Below are 16,906 nucleotides of genomic sequence, written 5' to 3' on the forward strand. Positions count from 1 at the left end.
TGCATATCTGAGGTTATTGATATTTCTCCCAGCAATCTTGATTCCAGCTTGTGCTTCATCCAGTCCAGCATTTCGCATGATGTACTTACTCTGCATATTAAGTTAAATAAGCAGGGTGATGATATACAGCCTTGACGTACTCCTTTTCCTGTTTGGAACCAGTCTGTTGTTCCATGTCCAGTTCTAACTGTTGCTTCCTGACCTGCCTACAGATTTCTCAAGAGGCAGGTCAGGTGGTCTGGTATTCCCACGTCTTGAAGAATTTTCCACAGTTTGTTGTGATCCACACAGTCAAAGGCTTTGGCATAGTCGATAAAGCAGATGTTTTTCTGGAACTCTCTTGCTTTTTCGATAATCCAGCAGATGTTGGCAATTTGATCTCTTGTTCCTGTGCCTTTTCTAAAACCAGCTTGAACATCTGGAAGTTCATGGTTCACGTATTGCTGAAGCCTGGCTTGGAGAATCTTGAGCATTACTTTACTAGCATGTGAGATGAGTACAATTGTGCAGTAGTTTGAGCATTCTTTGGCATCAGAAACTTAACCTTGAGTAAATAAAACTAGACACAAAACAATATATATTATACTATATCATTTATAGAAAGTTCAAAAACAAGCAAAGATAATTAATGGCGATATAAATAAAAATAATGGTTGCATTTGGGGTATAGTGGTGGCTGGAATGGCCTTGAGGAGAGAGTCTTCTGGGGTGCTGGCAATAGTTCTCTATATATTCATAGATGTTTGTGGTTCCTACACAGATGTGTTCATTTTGTGAAATTCCTCATATGTATACTCTTTTAAGATTTGTTCTTTTTTCTATGTATATGTTATGCTTAAATTTTCTTAATTTAAAATTAGTGGGTAAGATAAAAATTGAAACTAATTCACTCAAGTCTTATTGCCAGTCTATCCTTAAATGGAAATGACAGCTCTCACAGCCTTTCATATGGTTTCATATGGGAAGCTCATGAAAGAGTATCAAGCATTCGTAGTTTTCCAGTCAGGTAGGAAAAAAGGATGTTGAAGAGGAAGGGAACCAACCCCCCAAATTTCAAAGTATTGCTTAGAGCAGGCCTTATACATTGGATGAGAGTAATAGAAATTGTTTCCTGGGGTATCTCTGTCAGGGTAGCCGTGAATGTATACCACTTTATATGCCTTAAAAGTTTACTTTTAACATAAACATCCTTAGTATTAAAATTTTTTGGTCCCATAGAGCCATTAAATTAGGTATCACTGTAATAGAGAATGGTGATGAATGTGGTTCAGTAGATGGCAGTGTTCCCTTTAAAGTTTTTGTTAAAATGTGCGTACATAGGGGATAACTCCTGGAAACTTTTTTAGTAGGACTGATAAAGGGCCACATGTTGGGACAAATATCAGAAAGAACATTTTAATATTTTTTCTATATGTGTTTCATGTATTACTATTTTGAATGAAAACAACATTTAGAGTCCACAAATCTAGAAGACATATTTTCCCACCATTCTTGCAAGCAAGAATGATAGCTTGCAATAAGACGTTACTTAATATACTAATTCTTTTTTTGGGTGATAAAGGACAGAATATTTAGAAAGGATTTGAGCATGTCTTTGTTCTGTCTTATATTTGGAAATGTGTATATGTCAAGAGTGAGATAACAAACTGCTTTGGCCAAAGATGTCAGTGAAATTTATTGGTGAGGAAATTAGGTTGTACATGAGCATAAATTAAAAGAAAAATTAAAGTGATTGACCAGTCTGTTTGTGTTGATAATTTAATACAAATAGAATGCTATTTGAGTAGTTCTTTTTTCATTTTGAGATTTCCTTAACGTTGTAGTGCCTGAAGAAAGCATCGGAGTTTAGGAAATCTTGTGACATTGCAGGGGGTTTTGTTGTAAGGAATTTGACAAGGGTTAGAGTGATATGCCAGAGAAATCAGAGTTATCTGCCGGAGGACAAAACATGCCTGTGGTGTAGAATGGGAGACCATTTGGAGTCAGAAGTATTCAAGTCTTGGCTTTGCTTGTATTAACTATTGACCTTGAGTGAATCACTTACCTGCCTAATTTTTCCTTTTTCTCATCTGTGCCATATACGTGATGAATAGCTGCTTTGCCTTCCATATAGGTTGTTAAGTGGTTCAAGTAGGAGCATTGATTTTCCATGGGTGCTGTATTAATGGATTCAACAGATGGGTTGTTTTTAGATTCTTCAGTTAACTTTTTGTTTTCTCAGGTTTTCTGCCTATAGTCATCAGGTACCTACTGAGGAACATTGATAATCATAGTTTCAACAGGTATATAAATACCTAATAATAGATACTATGCTAAATGCTTTAAGTGCATAGTTTCCAAAGCCTGACAACTGGACTTGAGTAAGTTGGACCATGACCTCATTTTGTAGTCCACAAATATCTAGGATAGCCCGAGAGCTGTGACTCAAATTCTCTGACTCTGTAGCAGTTCTTACAAGCATGCCTGCCATGATGCATTTTTTGCTTTTCTCCAAGTGTGATAGAAGTCTGAGCCATACATAGTATTTTTATGTATTGGACAGTTCAAATAAAGACATTGGACCTTTAAAGAAAATTTTATTATGTTTCACTCTAGAATTATTAACAGAATCCTATTGCATACGATTGTTTATTTGAGAGTGGGGAGAGCTAGTGCTTCTGACTTGACCTTGTTTCATCTCTAGCCAAACCACATGCAAGTCATTTCTTGATGATTCAAACTCAAGGAGAAGAACATCAACACAATCTGAAGAGTGTTAATGTTGACTTGAGGGTATATTGATTTTCTTTACAAATAGTCCTCCTAAGTATATTTTAGTTTAATATTACAACTGGTTTACCTTTTTGTGTGTGTGTATTTGTGTGTGTATGTTGGGGAATTTCCCATTGTAATTATAATAGTTATTAACATCTTGAATGGAGATGACATTTTCTAGAGAATATGTTTAATAGCTAAATATATACTAAATATATTTTTGCTATTCCTGTGAAGTAGAAACAAATATATATGAAATTTTTAAATTTTAAATTTTAAAAATATATGAAAAATTTAAATTTATTAATGTGTTTATATTTCAAAGATATTATTAATGAAAAATGATCTTTTAAAATCTTCTCTTATAAAAATATAAAAGTTACTTATGTTTTGGCCACTTTCTAATTTAGTTTATAAATTGCCACTTTCTGTTTTTTTAATTAATTTAAAATTTTAGAACACTTTAAGATATGAAAATCGTAAAAGGGTGTTCCCATATAACCCATACCTAGTTTCCTCTATTATGGTTATTGTGGTACATTTGTTACAAGTAATGAACTTTCCTTTTTCACTTTTCCCCATACTTTAATTCGGATTTCCCTAGTTTGCCCTAATGTTTTTCTGTTTCAGGGTCTCTTCTAGGATGTCATAATTACATTTAGTCATAGCTCTTTGTTGGTTCCTCTGCCTATGGCAGTTTCTCAGATTTTTTGCTGTTGATGACCTTGGCAGTTTTAAGGAGTACTGGTCAGGTACATTGTAGAGTGTCTGTCAGTCAGAATTTGATATTGTTCTCATGATTATGGTTTGCCTTTCACTTCATAGAGCAGATTATGTGGGGAGGTTGCTCTTATTCATAGTGAACTGTGTGAAGAAAGCAGAGCAGCATTTGAAAATATTGGCTATGGATAACCCATAGAAAGATAGCATTAACAGCCTTCTTCACTGGTATTGAAACACTGGCTACATTTTTTAATTTTTTAAAATCATTTTTCTGAAGAAACTGTCCTGTAATTCTAGGTGAAAGCAAGAGTCTAGTTTACATGATCTGCTCATGTCCCATAAACAGTGTCTTTTCTAATTGCACCTATTGGGGCAGTTAGCATGGGTTTTAATGCTACTCGTAAGAGCTTTATTTAATCTGTATTGGCCTTTTAATTAGTAATGGGCAATTTTGTGTGAATTGCTGATTGATTAGAATTGTGGAAATTACACACAAAGCTGTTTTGTCACTGCAGCCTAGAACAGAACAGAATTAAAACAGGATCTGGCTCAGCTACTAATCTAAAAGGAACGCTCAAGAAGTTTTATTTTAGTGGTTTTGGTTTGTATTCAAGTCTGGTGTTGGTTTGAACTCTGAGAAGAAGGATTGTCTTTTAGCTCACTGAGGTCCTCAGTTCTACTTCATTTAGGGCCACTTTTCTGCCAATCAACAAGCAGCGTCCCAGGGGTTGATTTTTGTTATGGTGGATTGTAATGGCTGCCTAGTGACAACATTTCCAACTCTTTTATGTAAACAGAAAGCAATCAAATAAGTACTAATCCAAGGATTACATGGAGCCAAATCGCGTGGCCAAGAGGAGCCTCTGTGTGTGCATCCCTGGCTCTTTGCCTTCTGGTGGCCAGCGGCCGTGGTCCTGAAGGCGCTGCTTGTGCTGCCGGTAAGAGTGCAGCGCGCTACGACCACAGCGCTCCTGCAGCTCCTGAATGGAATTCAAAAAGACACTTACATTTCCATAAATAAATTAGGAATTCAGTGGTTTCTTCGGGCTAATCAGGGCAGGCTGATAAACCTTGCTTGCTGTTTAATAAATGAATTGTGACTGATTACCTATTAATATGGACGCCTCAGGAATTCACCCAGGGGGAAGCAGAGCAGTGAAATAGAGAGGGGCATGGCCCCTTGGGAAATCAGGGCTTCATGTTTGCAGCTTAAATATCTCTGTGAAGTATCAATAAGGAGGTAATTGAATTTTGAACACAAACATGAGTGCCGGATGGATGAAAGGGGGAGGGGATCTGAGCATCTCTTTTCTGCCCCTTCATTCTCCCCTCCCCTTTCCTTAGAGACCGCTCTAGTGAAGATAGATGCTAAATCCATTAAATAAAGATTAGACTCTGTCGTAGTAGAAAATGGCAGCTTAGCTAGATCCCCGGGCAAATTGGGGCCTTTTGCAATACAGAAAATTAAAATATACATTTTTAACAAGGGTGCCCTCTTCCTAGCAATAATGCCAGGCTAGCTTGTGGCGCTGGTGCCTCCTTCAGATTGGCTTTTGTTTGGGCAGATCACTTTCTCTTGTATTAATGCCAATCTTTTCTGTATTCCTGGAGCAGAAGGGGCTGGGTTTATTTATTTATTTTTAAAGCTTCAGTTGAGGCTTTTCCTCTAGCATCCTGCTTGCTTGTAATCAGAGGAGTGGGAAGGAGATTAGTGTCCCATGAATTGACGGTAGATAAATGTTCCCTCCCCTTAACTGGTGGGTCCAGAAGAGCCCAATCGCTTGTATCTCAGGGATGATTGGGGACTGTACAGACAAGGGAAAAAAAAAAAGGCTTACAGACTGAAATAAACATTGATGTTTTAGATGCGATTTTACTTGGCTCTATTTCCTCCTCTAGATAAGGTTATTGATTTGCTTTGTCCTCCTATTTTAAGCCAGATAAAGTCATATTAATGTGGGAAAAGAAGAATTGGCATTATTTGGTTACAGATCATAATACTAACCCCATTTTGAGCAATAACAAAAAACAAACATTAAGCCTTACATAGTGCTTTTTCTTTATGTGAATACCCAGGATTGCCTTTTTGGACTAACCCTTATTTATGTGTCAGTCTACAGTTCTGATAACCCTTTCCTAAGGCTTCAGTCAATCAGTCAACAACTATTAATTGAGCATCTGTTAGGTGTGTGAACTTGTTAGTTGCCACGGTCAGTGGTGAAAAAGTATCCTCTACTATTGCAGATACTTCTTAAAAAACAAAGCCAGTTATGTCACACTTCTGCTTATTCTTTGTTCTTTGGCTCCTTGGGTCTTATAAGATAAAATGCACATTCCTCGGGCCTTCACAGAAAGACTTTGCTAACATCAACCTGGTTTTTCCAGTTTTATCTGGAAAACTACATAGCCGTTAAGGCCATTTCAAATCCCACCTTCTCCTAATAATGTCTCCCTGTTCCCTCAGGCAGAGTTAGTTTTTGTTATCACTCAGTGTGAGTTCCATAACTCAGGATTTCCTATGGAAGAAAAAATGTGTAACTTCTTAGTCTCAGTAATTAAGGATTTTGTGTATCATTTGCCATGTGGTTTTGCAAATGTTCCCAATTCTTTGTTTCAACTTCAGAGGTATCTTAATGATCAAATTTTCAATAATTTGTTCGTATGACACTTCACCTTATAATTTAACTTAGTTTAGCAGCAATTTTTAATGGTAAGGAGGAAGGAAGATGTCTGTCTGCTGTTCTTATCGTTGTTGTTTAGTTGCTAGGTCATGTCTGACTCTTCTGCAACCCCATGGACTGTAGCCCGCCAGACTCCTCTGCCCAGGGGATTTGCCAGGCAAGAATACTGGAGTGGGTTGCCATTTCCTTCTCCAGGGGATCTTCCTGACTCAGGGGTCAAACTTGCATCGCCTGTATTCTTTACCAGGTGGATTCTTTACCACTGAGCCACCAGGGAAGCCTGTTCTTACCATTACTAAGCCTCAGCTTCATTATTGGCATGCCTGATGCTGAAGCTGAAGCTCCAATACTTTGGCCACCTGATGCTGGGAAAGATTGAGGGCAGGAGGAGAAGGGAGCTACAGAGGATGAGATGGTTGGATGACATCACCATCTCAATGGACATGAGTTTGAGCAAGCTCCAGGAGATGGTGAAGGACAGGGAAGCCTGGTGTGCTGCAGTCCATGGGGTCACAAAGAGTCGGACATGACTTAGCAGCTGAACAACAACACCATCTTATTCATCTCCAGAGAACAGAAATCAAGCTTATTCAACCTGATTGCCACAGTTTACAAATGGCCCTTACTGATTTTGAATGCTATTCCTCAAAGCCAAATAGCTCAAAGTTTCAGAATTTTTTAGTTCTTCACATGTTGGAAGTTACATTGATGTTATACCCAGATGATTACAGTTTTCCTTCCATTTCTCTCTCACCTTTGCTTCCTGCCAGTTTGCTTGGCCCCAGAGTTCCTTCCAACCTTACTGACAACGCCTGTTGTTGGGCCATGGAAGTGAGTATTTAAAGGCTCTTCATTCCTGGTGGTTAGATCTCAACTATTTTAGGTTTTAAGACTTATTGAATATTAACAGATTAATGCAAATTAAGTGTGTTTTCTCTTTGTACTAATACTTTTCAGTGTAGATTATATATTTTCATTTAATTATAAGAAATATTTCTTTTTTCTTTTTTTGGTCTTGCTGCATGGCTTGCAGGATCTTAGTTCCATGACCAGGGATTGATCCCATGCCCTTGACAGTGAAGCATAAAGTCCTAACCACTGAACCACCAGGGAAGTTCCTATAAGAATGATTTAATGCTAGGAATTCTAAGGTAAAACAGTCTCACCCAAATTATGCCTAAAATTTTCAAGTAAAATAAAGAATATTATTGACTTTATGCCTTTAAGAGAAGACTATCTTGGTAACTCCCTTTTCTAAAGTTTTCTGGTGAGCTTAGCATAATCTTCATTTAATAAATTATCTCTTTACTCTTTTATTTATATAGTCAGCCCTCCATATCCCTGGGTTCCATATTTGCAGATTCAACCAACCACAGATTGAAAATATTTAAAAAAATTTTTTTTCTAGGAAGTTCTAAAAAGTAAAACCTGAATTTGCTGCAACTGTTTATATAGTATTTATATTGTATTCACAGCTATTTACATAGCATTCATACTATATTAGATATTTATATCTAGAGATGACATAAAGTATACAAGAGAAAGTGCATAGGTTTTATGCAGATACTACATCATTTTATATAAAAAAACTTGAGCATCCACAGATTTTGGTGTCCTAAGGGGGTCCTGGAACCAATTCCTCAATGATACCCCTTGATGACCATACATAGCACAGTACCCTTAGAATTACCTGCAGTATAATGTTGCTACTTAGGCAGTTACTGATTTAAGCTTCTGCATGTGTGTAGGTAACGCTCAAGTGTCTCTCTTGTTCAGGAAGATGCTTTAGCTGTGGATTTTAACCTAAGAGTCCATGAATCTCCTGAAATTGTAAACAAAATTGGATGTGTGTACATATACATGTATACTTTTCTGCAGAAAGTATCCATGACTTTCACTAGATTTTTGTAAAGGTCTCCATTATGGGTTGAATTGTGTCCCCCTAAAAAAGGTACATCAGAGTCCCAAAACCGTAGTATCTCAGTTCAGTTCAGTTTAGTCACTCTGTCATGTCCAGCTCTTTGTGACCCCATGGAATGCAGCATGCCAGGCTTCCCTGTCCATCACCAACTCCCAGAGTCTGCTCAAACTCATATCCATTGAGTCAGTGATGCCATCCAACCATCTTATCCTCTGTCTAGTATCTCCAAGTATGAACTTACTTGAACATAGGATCTTTACAGAGGTAATCAAGTTAAAATGAGGTCCCTAGGGTGGGTCCTAATCCAGTTTGACTGGTGTCCTTATAAAGGGGGGAAATTTAAACAGAGACACACATACAGAGAGAGAAGATGATATGGAGAAACACAGGGAGGTGACAGCCACCTAAAAGCTAAGGAGAAAGGCCTGGAGCAGATCGTTTCCTCACAGCCCTCTGAAGGAAGCTACCCTGCTGCCCTCTTGATCCAGCCTTCAGAACTGTGAGACAGTAGTTAAGCCACTCTGTGTGTGGTAGTTGGTTACCACAGCCCCAGCAAACCAATATACTGTGAGTCAGGTTGCTTTTGTCTGCAAATTACAGAAAGCCCAATTACAATGGTTTAAAGGATAAAGGTGTTCTGTGTAACAAGAAGTCCAGAGATGCGTCATTTTTAGGGTTGGTTAATTCACTGACTCACCATTAGCATCAGAGACCACTGTTAGTTCCACCTTTCTGCTGTGCCATCTTTAATGTGTTGGATTCCTTCTTAGTTTGGCTTCCATCATATTTACTAGATGGCTACTACAGTTTTTGACATCATGTACCAACAATAGGGGCTTCCTAGGTGGTACTAGCGGTAAAGAACCTGTCTGCCAGTACAGGAGACATAGGAGACACTGGTTTGAATCCCTGGGTCTGCAAGATTGCCTGGAGGAGGGCATGGCAACCCACTCCAGTATTCTTGTCTAGAAAATCCCGTGGACAGAGGAACTACTTACTGTCCATGGGGTCGTAAAGAGCTGAACATGACTGAAGCGACTTAGCATGCACATGCGCACCGACAATAGTATCCTAAGGTAGAGAAGGGAATTGTGTCCCTCTGGGCCCCAATCTGATCAGTGAGAAAAACCACAGAAGCTCTGAAGGATATTTCCCCTCACATGCTGCTGAATGGCATTAGTCACATTCCTGTGCCTAAACGAATTTCTGTCAGGAGGAATGAGGCTAGCACGATCGGTTTGGATGGACCAGTAATGGTTCACCCTTGGGGACTGGGAAGGAACCCAGTCTCCCCCAAGCACATGATCACCCTGTACTTGAATAAAACCAGGGTTTTAATAACAAAAATGGGGGGAATGGTTATGAGTAGACAGCCACGTCTGCCAGTCTGTGACCCCAAAAAGTTAAAAACCACTGGCTGGTTTTAAGACAGCTTCCTAAAGTGAGATACATAATCAGAGTTAAACCCTGTGTAAGTATCAGAGTACTGACCCATGTTTAAGAATTTCTAAGTTAATAGTAACTTCTGAAAGGGCTGTTTTGTTTTGTTTTTTTCTCCCTAATCATTCGGTATGATTATTTTGTACCTACTATGTAGATATGCTCTGCTGAGCACAGGGTTGTAGAGAAGAACATTCTGGTCCTGAGATAACAGTTTATTAGAGAGCACTCGGGAAAGTCACTTATCTCAGACAGGGTCAGAGAAAGTAATCCTAAGTAGTCTTTAAGGACGGGCAGGGAGTAGATGGGGGTGAGGGTGGTGATTGCTGCCCCTAGTGGGTAAGGAATAGTCTGGGCCTAAGCAGCTGTGAATGCAAAGGCCTGAGGCGTGCCACATTTGGCGAACAGCTAAGCAAACAGGAGATGAAGACAGAGACCACCAGGCCACCAGGGAAGTCACTCTGTGTATTTGTAAATGTGCAAATCCACATATAAAGGAAGTTCTGGTATTCTTAACTGCTGGATGATAATAGCTGTGCGAAGGATTGTTTATAGATTCAAACACTCTTCTCTCTCTGAGTTTATAACCTCTATACATGGAAAGGAATTAGGTCCCCCAAGGAGGCTGCTGTTGTTAGCCCAGATAAAAATCTTTGTTTCTTCACTGTTAACTTCATATAGCCTATATGCATATGGAGGTCTTGAGATCACTAGGTGAAATTTATTTTTTATATTAATTATTCATAGTAAAGAGAACAAGTTTACCTTTTGTACATCTTTCTCACTTTTCTAAGTCTCATTTTAGACCATACTGGTTTTTACAAATCCCTTCTAGTCTACTAAGTATTAATTAACTTACTCTTTACTTTCACAAGCACTAATGGAAATACTGGATTATAACCAATCTAATACTCTCCAGACATTCTACCAGACACTTTCCTCAATGTGATTTAAAGCAGTTTATAATCACTCCTTGCGGTCTTGAGGCCAGTTTTCAATTCATGAGACTCATATATCCTGGCTAGTTTTAATTAATTTTGCAAGGAAGATGCCAGGAGAAGCAGTATTAAATGCTTTCTTATAATCAGGTTCTTTCATCTGTTGGGTTCTTGTCAGCCACTAATCTTGTAATTTTATCACAGCAAAATCCAAAAGTTTTTCTGCAATAGTTTGTTCTTTACTCTTGCTCTTCAGTGCTTGGTACTCATGGTTTGAGGAACCTTATATTTATGGTTGTCTTACTGAGAATTGATGTTGGGGAATGTCTCTAGATTTGTAACAGTAATTCCTAGAATTCATTTTTTAACATTAGAATTTGAGAATCAGCTTTACTTGGCATCACATGCATTCTGTTTATTTGGTCTTTTGGGGTAATTGTATCAGCCAGAGTCTGGTCAGGAGTAATTTGAATAGGGAAATTTTTAAATAAAGAATTATTAACTAGTTGAAAGGTAGTTCACTTAAAGGGGTAAAAGAAGACTGTAAGGCGAGCAAGAAAGCTCCTACTCCACCTCCATCGCCCTTTCACCCCAGGTGCAAGGATAGTGAACACAGAAGAACTTAGAGAGATGTCCTCAAGGCAGAGATTCAGACCTCTGAGGAAAGGACCTTCTGCCCACTGCCAGAGGGCACCCTGCTGGTGAATGCAGAAGCAGCTGCCCAGGAGGTGGTGAAAAATCTTAGCTTGGGGGCACTGAACTGAGGGCAGCCATTGGCAAGATGAATATTTCTGGAACACCCCCCACCTCCATGCCAACCTGCTTGTCCTGCACAGAAAAACCACACATTACAAGAAGGAAGCAGCTTCCCTGGTGGTGCTAGTGGTAAAGAATCTGCCTGCCAGTGCACAAAATGCATGAGGTACGGGTTCAGTCCCTGGGTCGGGAAGATCCCTTGGAGTATGAAGTGGCAATCTGCCCCAGTATTCTTGCCTGGAAAACTCCATGGACAGAGAAGCCCAGCAGACTACAGTCCATGGGGCTGCAAAGAGTCTCACACGACTGAGTGACTGAGCATAATAAGGAAGTACCTTCTGGCAGTCTCCCACCTCTCTATTGGCAAGCTGAATGTCAGACCACACCACTGGAAGAACATAGCCTGCTACAGAGTCCAGCAGCGGTATTACAAAGAAGGGCAGAGAAGGGGAGTTAGGAGCCTAGAGGTAATAAGTGAGTAACAGGCATGGAGAGTGAAAGCTTTGTGGAAAGTTAAATCTTACAAAGTAAATGATTTCATTTTGCCTCATGAATAGTTTTTGTCTTGTTAATAGATATTAATTTCTCTCAAAGTAGAGAACACCTGTAACTTTTGTAGTTGGCTGGGTAGCACTCACCACCTAGACAGTGCCATGTGAGCCAGTGATTGACCTAGCTGTAAATGTCCTGTTAGCTACCTTTTACAAAGGGGGTTAATAAATATTTATCAATAGGTTTTAACAAACTCCCCCCCACCCCCCGCAAAAAAAAATCTGATAGTAATTGGAAGACAAATCATGAATACGAAAAGAACATGACTGCCCCAACCTTTTAACCACTTTGAATTTTCCTAATTTCCTTTATGACTATCTTCTAATCATTTCATTTTTCTTGAGCTGTTATAATTCTCTCCCAGTTGTTTTTATTCACCTTGAGCCTTCTATTCTTGACTTCCTTTAGCAACCAATTATTATTGATGCTTGTTGTCCCAACTAAATTGTAAGAGCCTTGCTGTCTGGGACCATACTTTATGTTACTTTTGTATATTACAAACCAATAGTGTCCAAAAGCCTGTTAAATAGATGGAATCTTTTATTTATAAATGAGAAACAGAAACAGAGCCTTCAAATGGATCCTTAGCCATTTCGTCTTCATTGCTACTTTTTCAGAAGCTATTTACTGTCTCTTGCTCTTTAAAGACTATAACTAACACTAGGAATGTAAAGACGGAACCAAGGTAGGAGTGGGGAGCATGACAAAACAGTTGGAATCATGGAGAAAGCTAGAAGTATCTATAGTGGAAAATAAATTTGGAAAGAGTGCTTCTAGGGTAATGATGATTTTAATGCACATATTTGTTGTCCTTCCCTTCCCAAACCCTCCCCCCCCCAAAAAAAAATGTAATCCTGTAAAGAGAAAACAGAAAAGAGGTCAGCAACAGCAAAATTTTGGGAACTAGTAGGCATGTGAACCTAGGAGATCTAAGAAAAACAACTCTGAAGTGAGAAAAGCCAGAAATGAAGCCAATCTACACTTCACAATACTCCAAGAGGCTAAAGATTGGTACCAGGTGGAGGGAGGGATAGTTTAAATAGGGCAATTAATTAAAGTCTGTTTAAGAAGGAGTCAGATGCCCATGTCACCTGCTTTATTCTACCCCACAGAAGATTAGAGCTTTATTTTCTAGAGATGGTAAAACAAAGTGGTTTCTCAATTGGAACCAACCAAGGATGGAAGTTCTGTAGTGAACTGTGCCTGATGTATGCTGAGATTCCTCCCTTCCTCCACAGCCAGGCTTTCAGTCTGAAGGCTGGAAGAGACTGCTGGGAAATTTGATCAGCCCAGGAAGAATAAAAGCACTGACACAGAAAGTTATACAACTAAAAAGCCTGGGTCACACTGCAGTGAAGCTCAGTTGACATGCCCAGCTCCTATACTCAGAATTCTCAAATAGCTTTTTAGTCTTTTGTTCTTACACGTGAAAAAACAATCAAAGATTATCAACATTGGAGAAAAGCCCCTAACATTAAAAAAAAAAAAAAAAAGACCTTAGACAGCAAATGGGAAAAAATCAACTAAGAGAAAATAGCCTGTGCAACTCTGTCTAATTAATATTCTCAGACATAAGGTATTGCAAATGTAGTAAGAACAGATGCTATTAAAAAGGACCATACAGAGAATAGGAAAGAGCGCATGGAAATTTAAAAATATGATAGAAATGAAAAATTCAAAAATTTTCAGAGTTAAAGTTAAGGAGATCTTCCAAAAACAGAGCAGGAATACATGAATGAAAGAGAAAAGAGAACCAATCTATCAGAGCCCCAAATCTGAATAATAAAAATTCTAGAAAGAGAGAAAAAGACAAAGGAAATCATTAACGAAATACTTCAAAAAAATTTTCCCCCAAATTGAAGAACAGTACATTTCTGGTCTGAAAGGTTGTGACAAGTACCACCAAAATAGATAAAACTAATCCAGGGTACATCATTTCATGATTTCAGAACTCTGAGGGAAAAGAGAAGATCCTGGAAGCTTCTAGAGAAGACGAAAAAGCAGGTTTCATACAAAGGATAGAAGTCAAAATGTCTTCAACATTGGGGACCATTGGAACAATGTCTTCAAAATTCTGAGGGAAATTATTTTCAACTTTGAATACCAAATCAAATGAAAAGATGAAATAAAGACATTTTTCCACATGGAAGGTCTCAAAAAATTGACCTCCCATAAATTCTTAGGAAGAAGAATTCTTAGGAAGAAGAAGACTATTGGAAGTCATGCACCAGCCAAACAAGGGAATAAGCCAAGAAAGAAGGTGACTCAGGACACAGAAAACAGATGAGAGAGGAGGAATCGAGGGTGGTTGCTTTGCACCAGGCCTAGAGGACAGACCATCTTGGGGACTTCTTCAGGAAGATGAAATTGTTAAATTATGTGATACATCTCAATATCTTAAGATTTCAACAACAGGCAGTTACAGTCTGATAAATACACAGAAAACTAAGCAGCCTAAAAAACTCAGGGAAAACAAAAAATATGCAAGAAAGGAGAGATAATCATAGTTTATTTTATGGCTTAGCTTTAAGTAGCTTTCATATAATCATAATAATGTAGAAAATGAATATTAATCTAGGTGAAGTTATATAACTCTCAGAAGATAGGAGATAGATGCTTGTATTGTGAAGAGTTAAGGTGGAAGGATGGGAAAAAGAAGTCAATCATCACTTTCTATATTGGGAGAAGTCTGTAGATAATGCCCCAAATCGAAAAATCGAGAAATAGTAATACAGGCATCTTATTTAATCATGTAAAGACAAAGGTAATATAAAACAATTGGCTAAATAGCGTAAAAATGGTTCCCACTGAGGACTACAGTTTTTCATAACAAACCTTATAGATTTGATTTTTTTGAGACTTGTACATGTATAACTTCAGCTTTTTAAAAAAATAGGTTAATCATTAAAAATAGATGGAATATATAGTAGAAAGGACAGAGACTATGTTGTAACATTTAGAGAGAGAAAGCTAAGTAATGTTTAATAGGAAAATAAGTGGAAACCAAAACAGGAAATGTGTATGAATAGGCCAAATATAAAGGATCTATACTTCCGTTTGCTGATGAAAAGGAAGCTAATTACTTTGAATGAAAATGTGATTGCTTACATATTTTCAGTTTTTATGTTATAAAATCACATGCCCAAACTTACTATAATCCAAAATAACTAATTCACAGTTTTAGGGTAAGAAGCAATTGTATTTCTACTCCATCATGAGAAATAGAACCCAAAACTCACACCCTTAGCAATAAATTGGTGACACAATTTAATTAGGAGTTTCATTCCTTTCCATCTTTCTCCTCTTGATATAAGTGGTACTTTTCTGAGTAGTTAGTTGGATTACAGTCCAGTTGGGAAAAATAAATAAATTTTATGCTAATTTCCATTATTAGGGTCTTCATTTTAAATATTGACCTCTGGTAACTGGTAGGTTTTGGTGGGTGGAATTTTACTTTTTAACATGTCATTGAACTGTACATTTAACACTAGGTCTGGGTGATCTCTCTGGGGAGAATGGAATTGATGGATCCTTTTCCTGTCAGTCCCTGATGACCTGTCAGGAGAGCAGGTGTTGCTGGGATGGCTCATGTATTCAGGAGTCATAGTGCAAATCTGATCAAGGCGTATATTTCCAAAACCACTCAGGCTAGTGTCTCTCATGGGGAAGAAGCCAACGTTGGCTTCCTATGCTTTAAAAAAAATGAAAAAGAAAGAAAGAAAAACTAATTATCAACCTACAGCAAATGTCATTCAACTCAAATCCCTGAAGGATAAAGGCGTAGGTGACAAATGTTCCTGGAGAGAGAGTTGAGCTGTCACTTGTCTTCTTAATGGATCATCCATGTTTGGCTGTAGAATCACATGCTGTTTCTCCTTATTGTGTGTTTTATCTGAAGAATTACTGAATATCTGCAAGTACAAAAGAATTGCACAATTTCTATAAACCTCTTGGGTTTGAACAGAACCTTAGTGTCAAGAAAGATGATAAGGGGTTAGTTTTATTACTCTTAAAGTATTCAAGGAACAGCTGTCATAGTCTTTCCTAAAACAACAACAAATAATACACCTATTTTTCCTTACTTTTGATTAGGTTCATTACATCCCATTTGGTCTGCATTGACTAAACAAGGGCATTTATCCATGTCCTGTTCCAGAGGACAGTTAGGAACAATGGGGAGAAGTTAGAAAGAGGCTTGTTAGCTTTGTTTTTGCCACAGTATTAAAGGATATACTTTGCAAATGTCCAGAAATTAAATGGACTCTCAAGAAGTAGCAGGTTTGCCATCATGGGGAACTCTCAGGCAGAGCTCTGCAACCAGCTCTAGGATATTACCAGATACTGTTTAGAATTAGGTGATCTCTATTCAACAGTTAAGAGTTAAGAATTCTGTTCACAGTTATCAATTGAGCTTATTCTATGCTCTATGCTTTGGACACTGTTAGATTCTAGGGCCTCAAAAATAAAGTAGACATCTGTGAATAAGTCATTTCCCAGGGAATGACATGCATGTAATTCAACAATTGTAGGTCAGTGTAACGGAGAAGGGAATGGCAACCCACTCCAGTACTCTTGCCTGGAAGCTCCCATGGACGGAGGAGCCTGCAGTCCATGGGGTCGCTAAGAGTCGGACACGACTGAGCGACTTCACTTTCACTTTTCACTTTCATGTATTGGAGAAGGAAATGGCAACCCACTCCAGTGTTCTTGCCTGGAGAATCCCAGGGATCGGGGAGCCTGGTGGGCTGCCATCTGTGGGGTCGCACAGAGTCAGACACGACTTAGCACGAAGTGACTTAGCAGTAGCAATAGCAGCAGTTCAGTGTAAAAGAAGTTTGTGGTTCATGGCTGACATGAAGAAGGAAATAAACAACTCTGCCTGTCTGTGATTTCATAGAACAGAGACACTTGAATCTGAGTCTTGAAGAGTGCTTAAAAAATTGCCAGATGGGTATAAAACAATATAGGAATACAGAAGAAACTATGGGCCAGTCTAAGTAATTTGAATAATATACCTAGGCACAGAGGTATGAATTCAGATGGTACACTTAAGGAAATGCCAGTGTCCCTGTGTACCTGGAGTGATAGACTAGCAGGAGATGACATTGTCCCTGACCAAGCTCTGTGAGTGACAGTACCTT

At 38.5% G+C, this 16,906-nt stretch overlaps 1 protein-coding gene across 6 annotated transcripts in view; it reads left to right on the forward strand.

Moving 5' to 3' along the window:
* LIN52 (lin-52 DREAM MuvB core complex component) overlaps nucleotides 1–16,906 on the forward strand; it is a 108,623-nt gene that overhangs the window by 61,355 nt on the left and 30,362 nt on the right. For 3 of the 6 annotated variants that reach the window (XM_043472532.1, XM_043472536.1, XM_043472533.1), the window contains exon 6: nucleotides 6,929–6,989. The exons of the other annotated variants lie outside the window; for them this stretch is intronic. In XM_043472532.1, the coding sequence (XP_043328467.1) occupies nucleotides 6,929–6,989 (61 nt within the window). The remainder of the gene's footprint in view (nucleotides 1–6,928; nucleotides 6,990–16,906) is intronic. 6 annotated transcript variants of the gene reach the window in all.

The sequence above is a fragment of the Cervus canadensis genome, chromosome 6 (genome assembly GCF_019320065.1).
Source record: "Cervus canadensis isolate Bull #8, Minnesota chromosome 6, ASM1932006v1, whole genome shotgun sequence".
Lineage (NCBI taxonomy): Eukaryota > Metazoa > Chordata > Mammalia > Artiodactyla > Cervidae > Cervus > Cervus canadensis.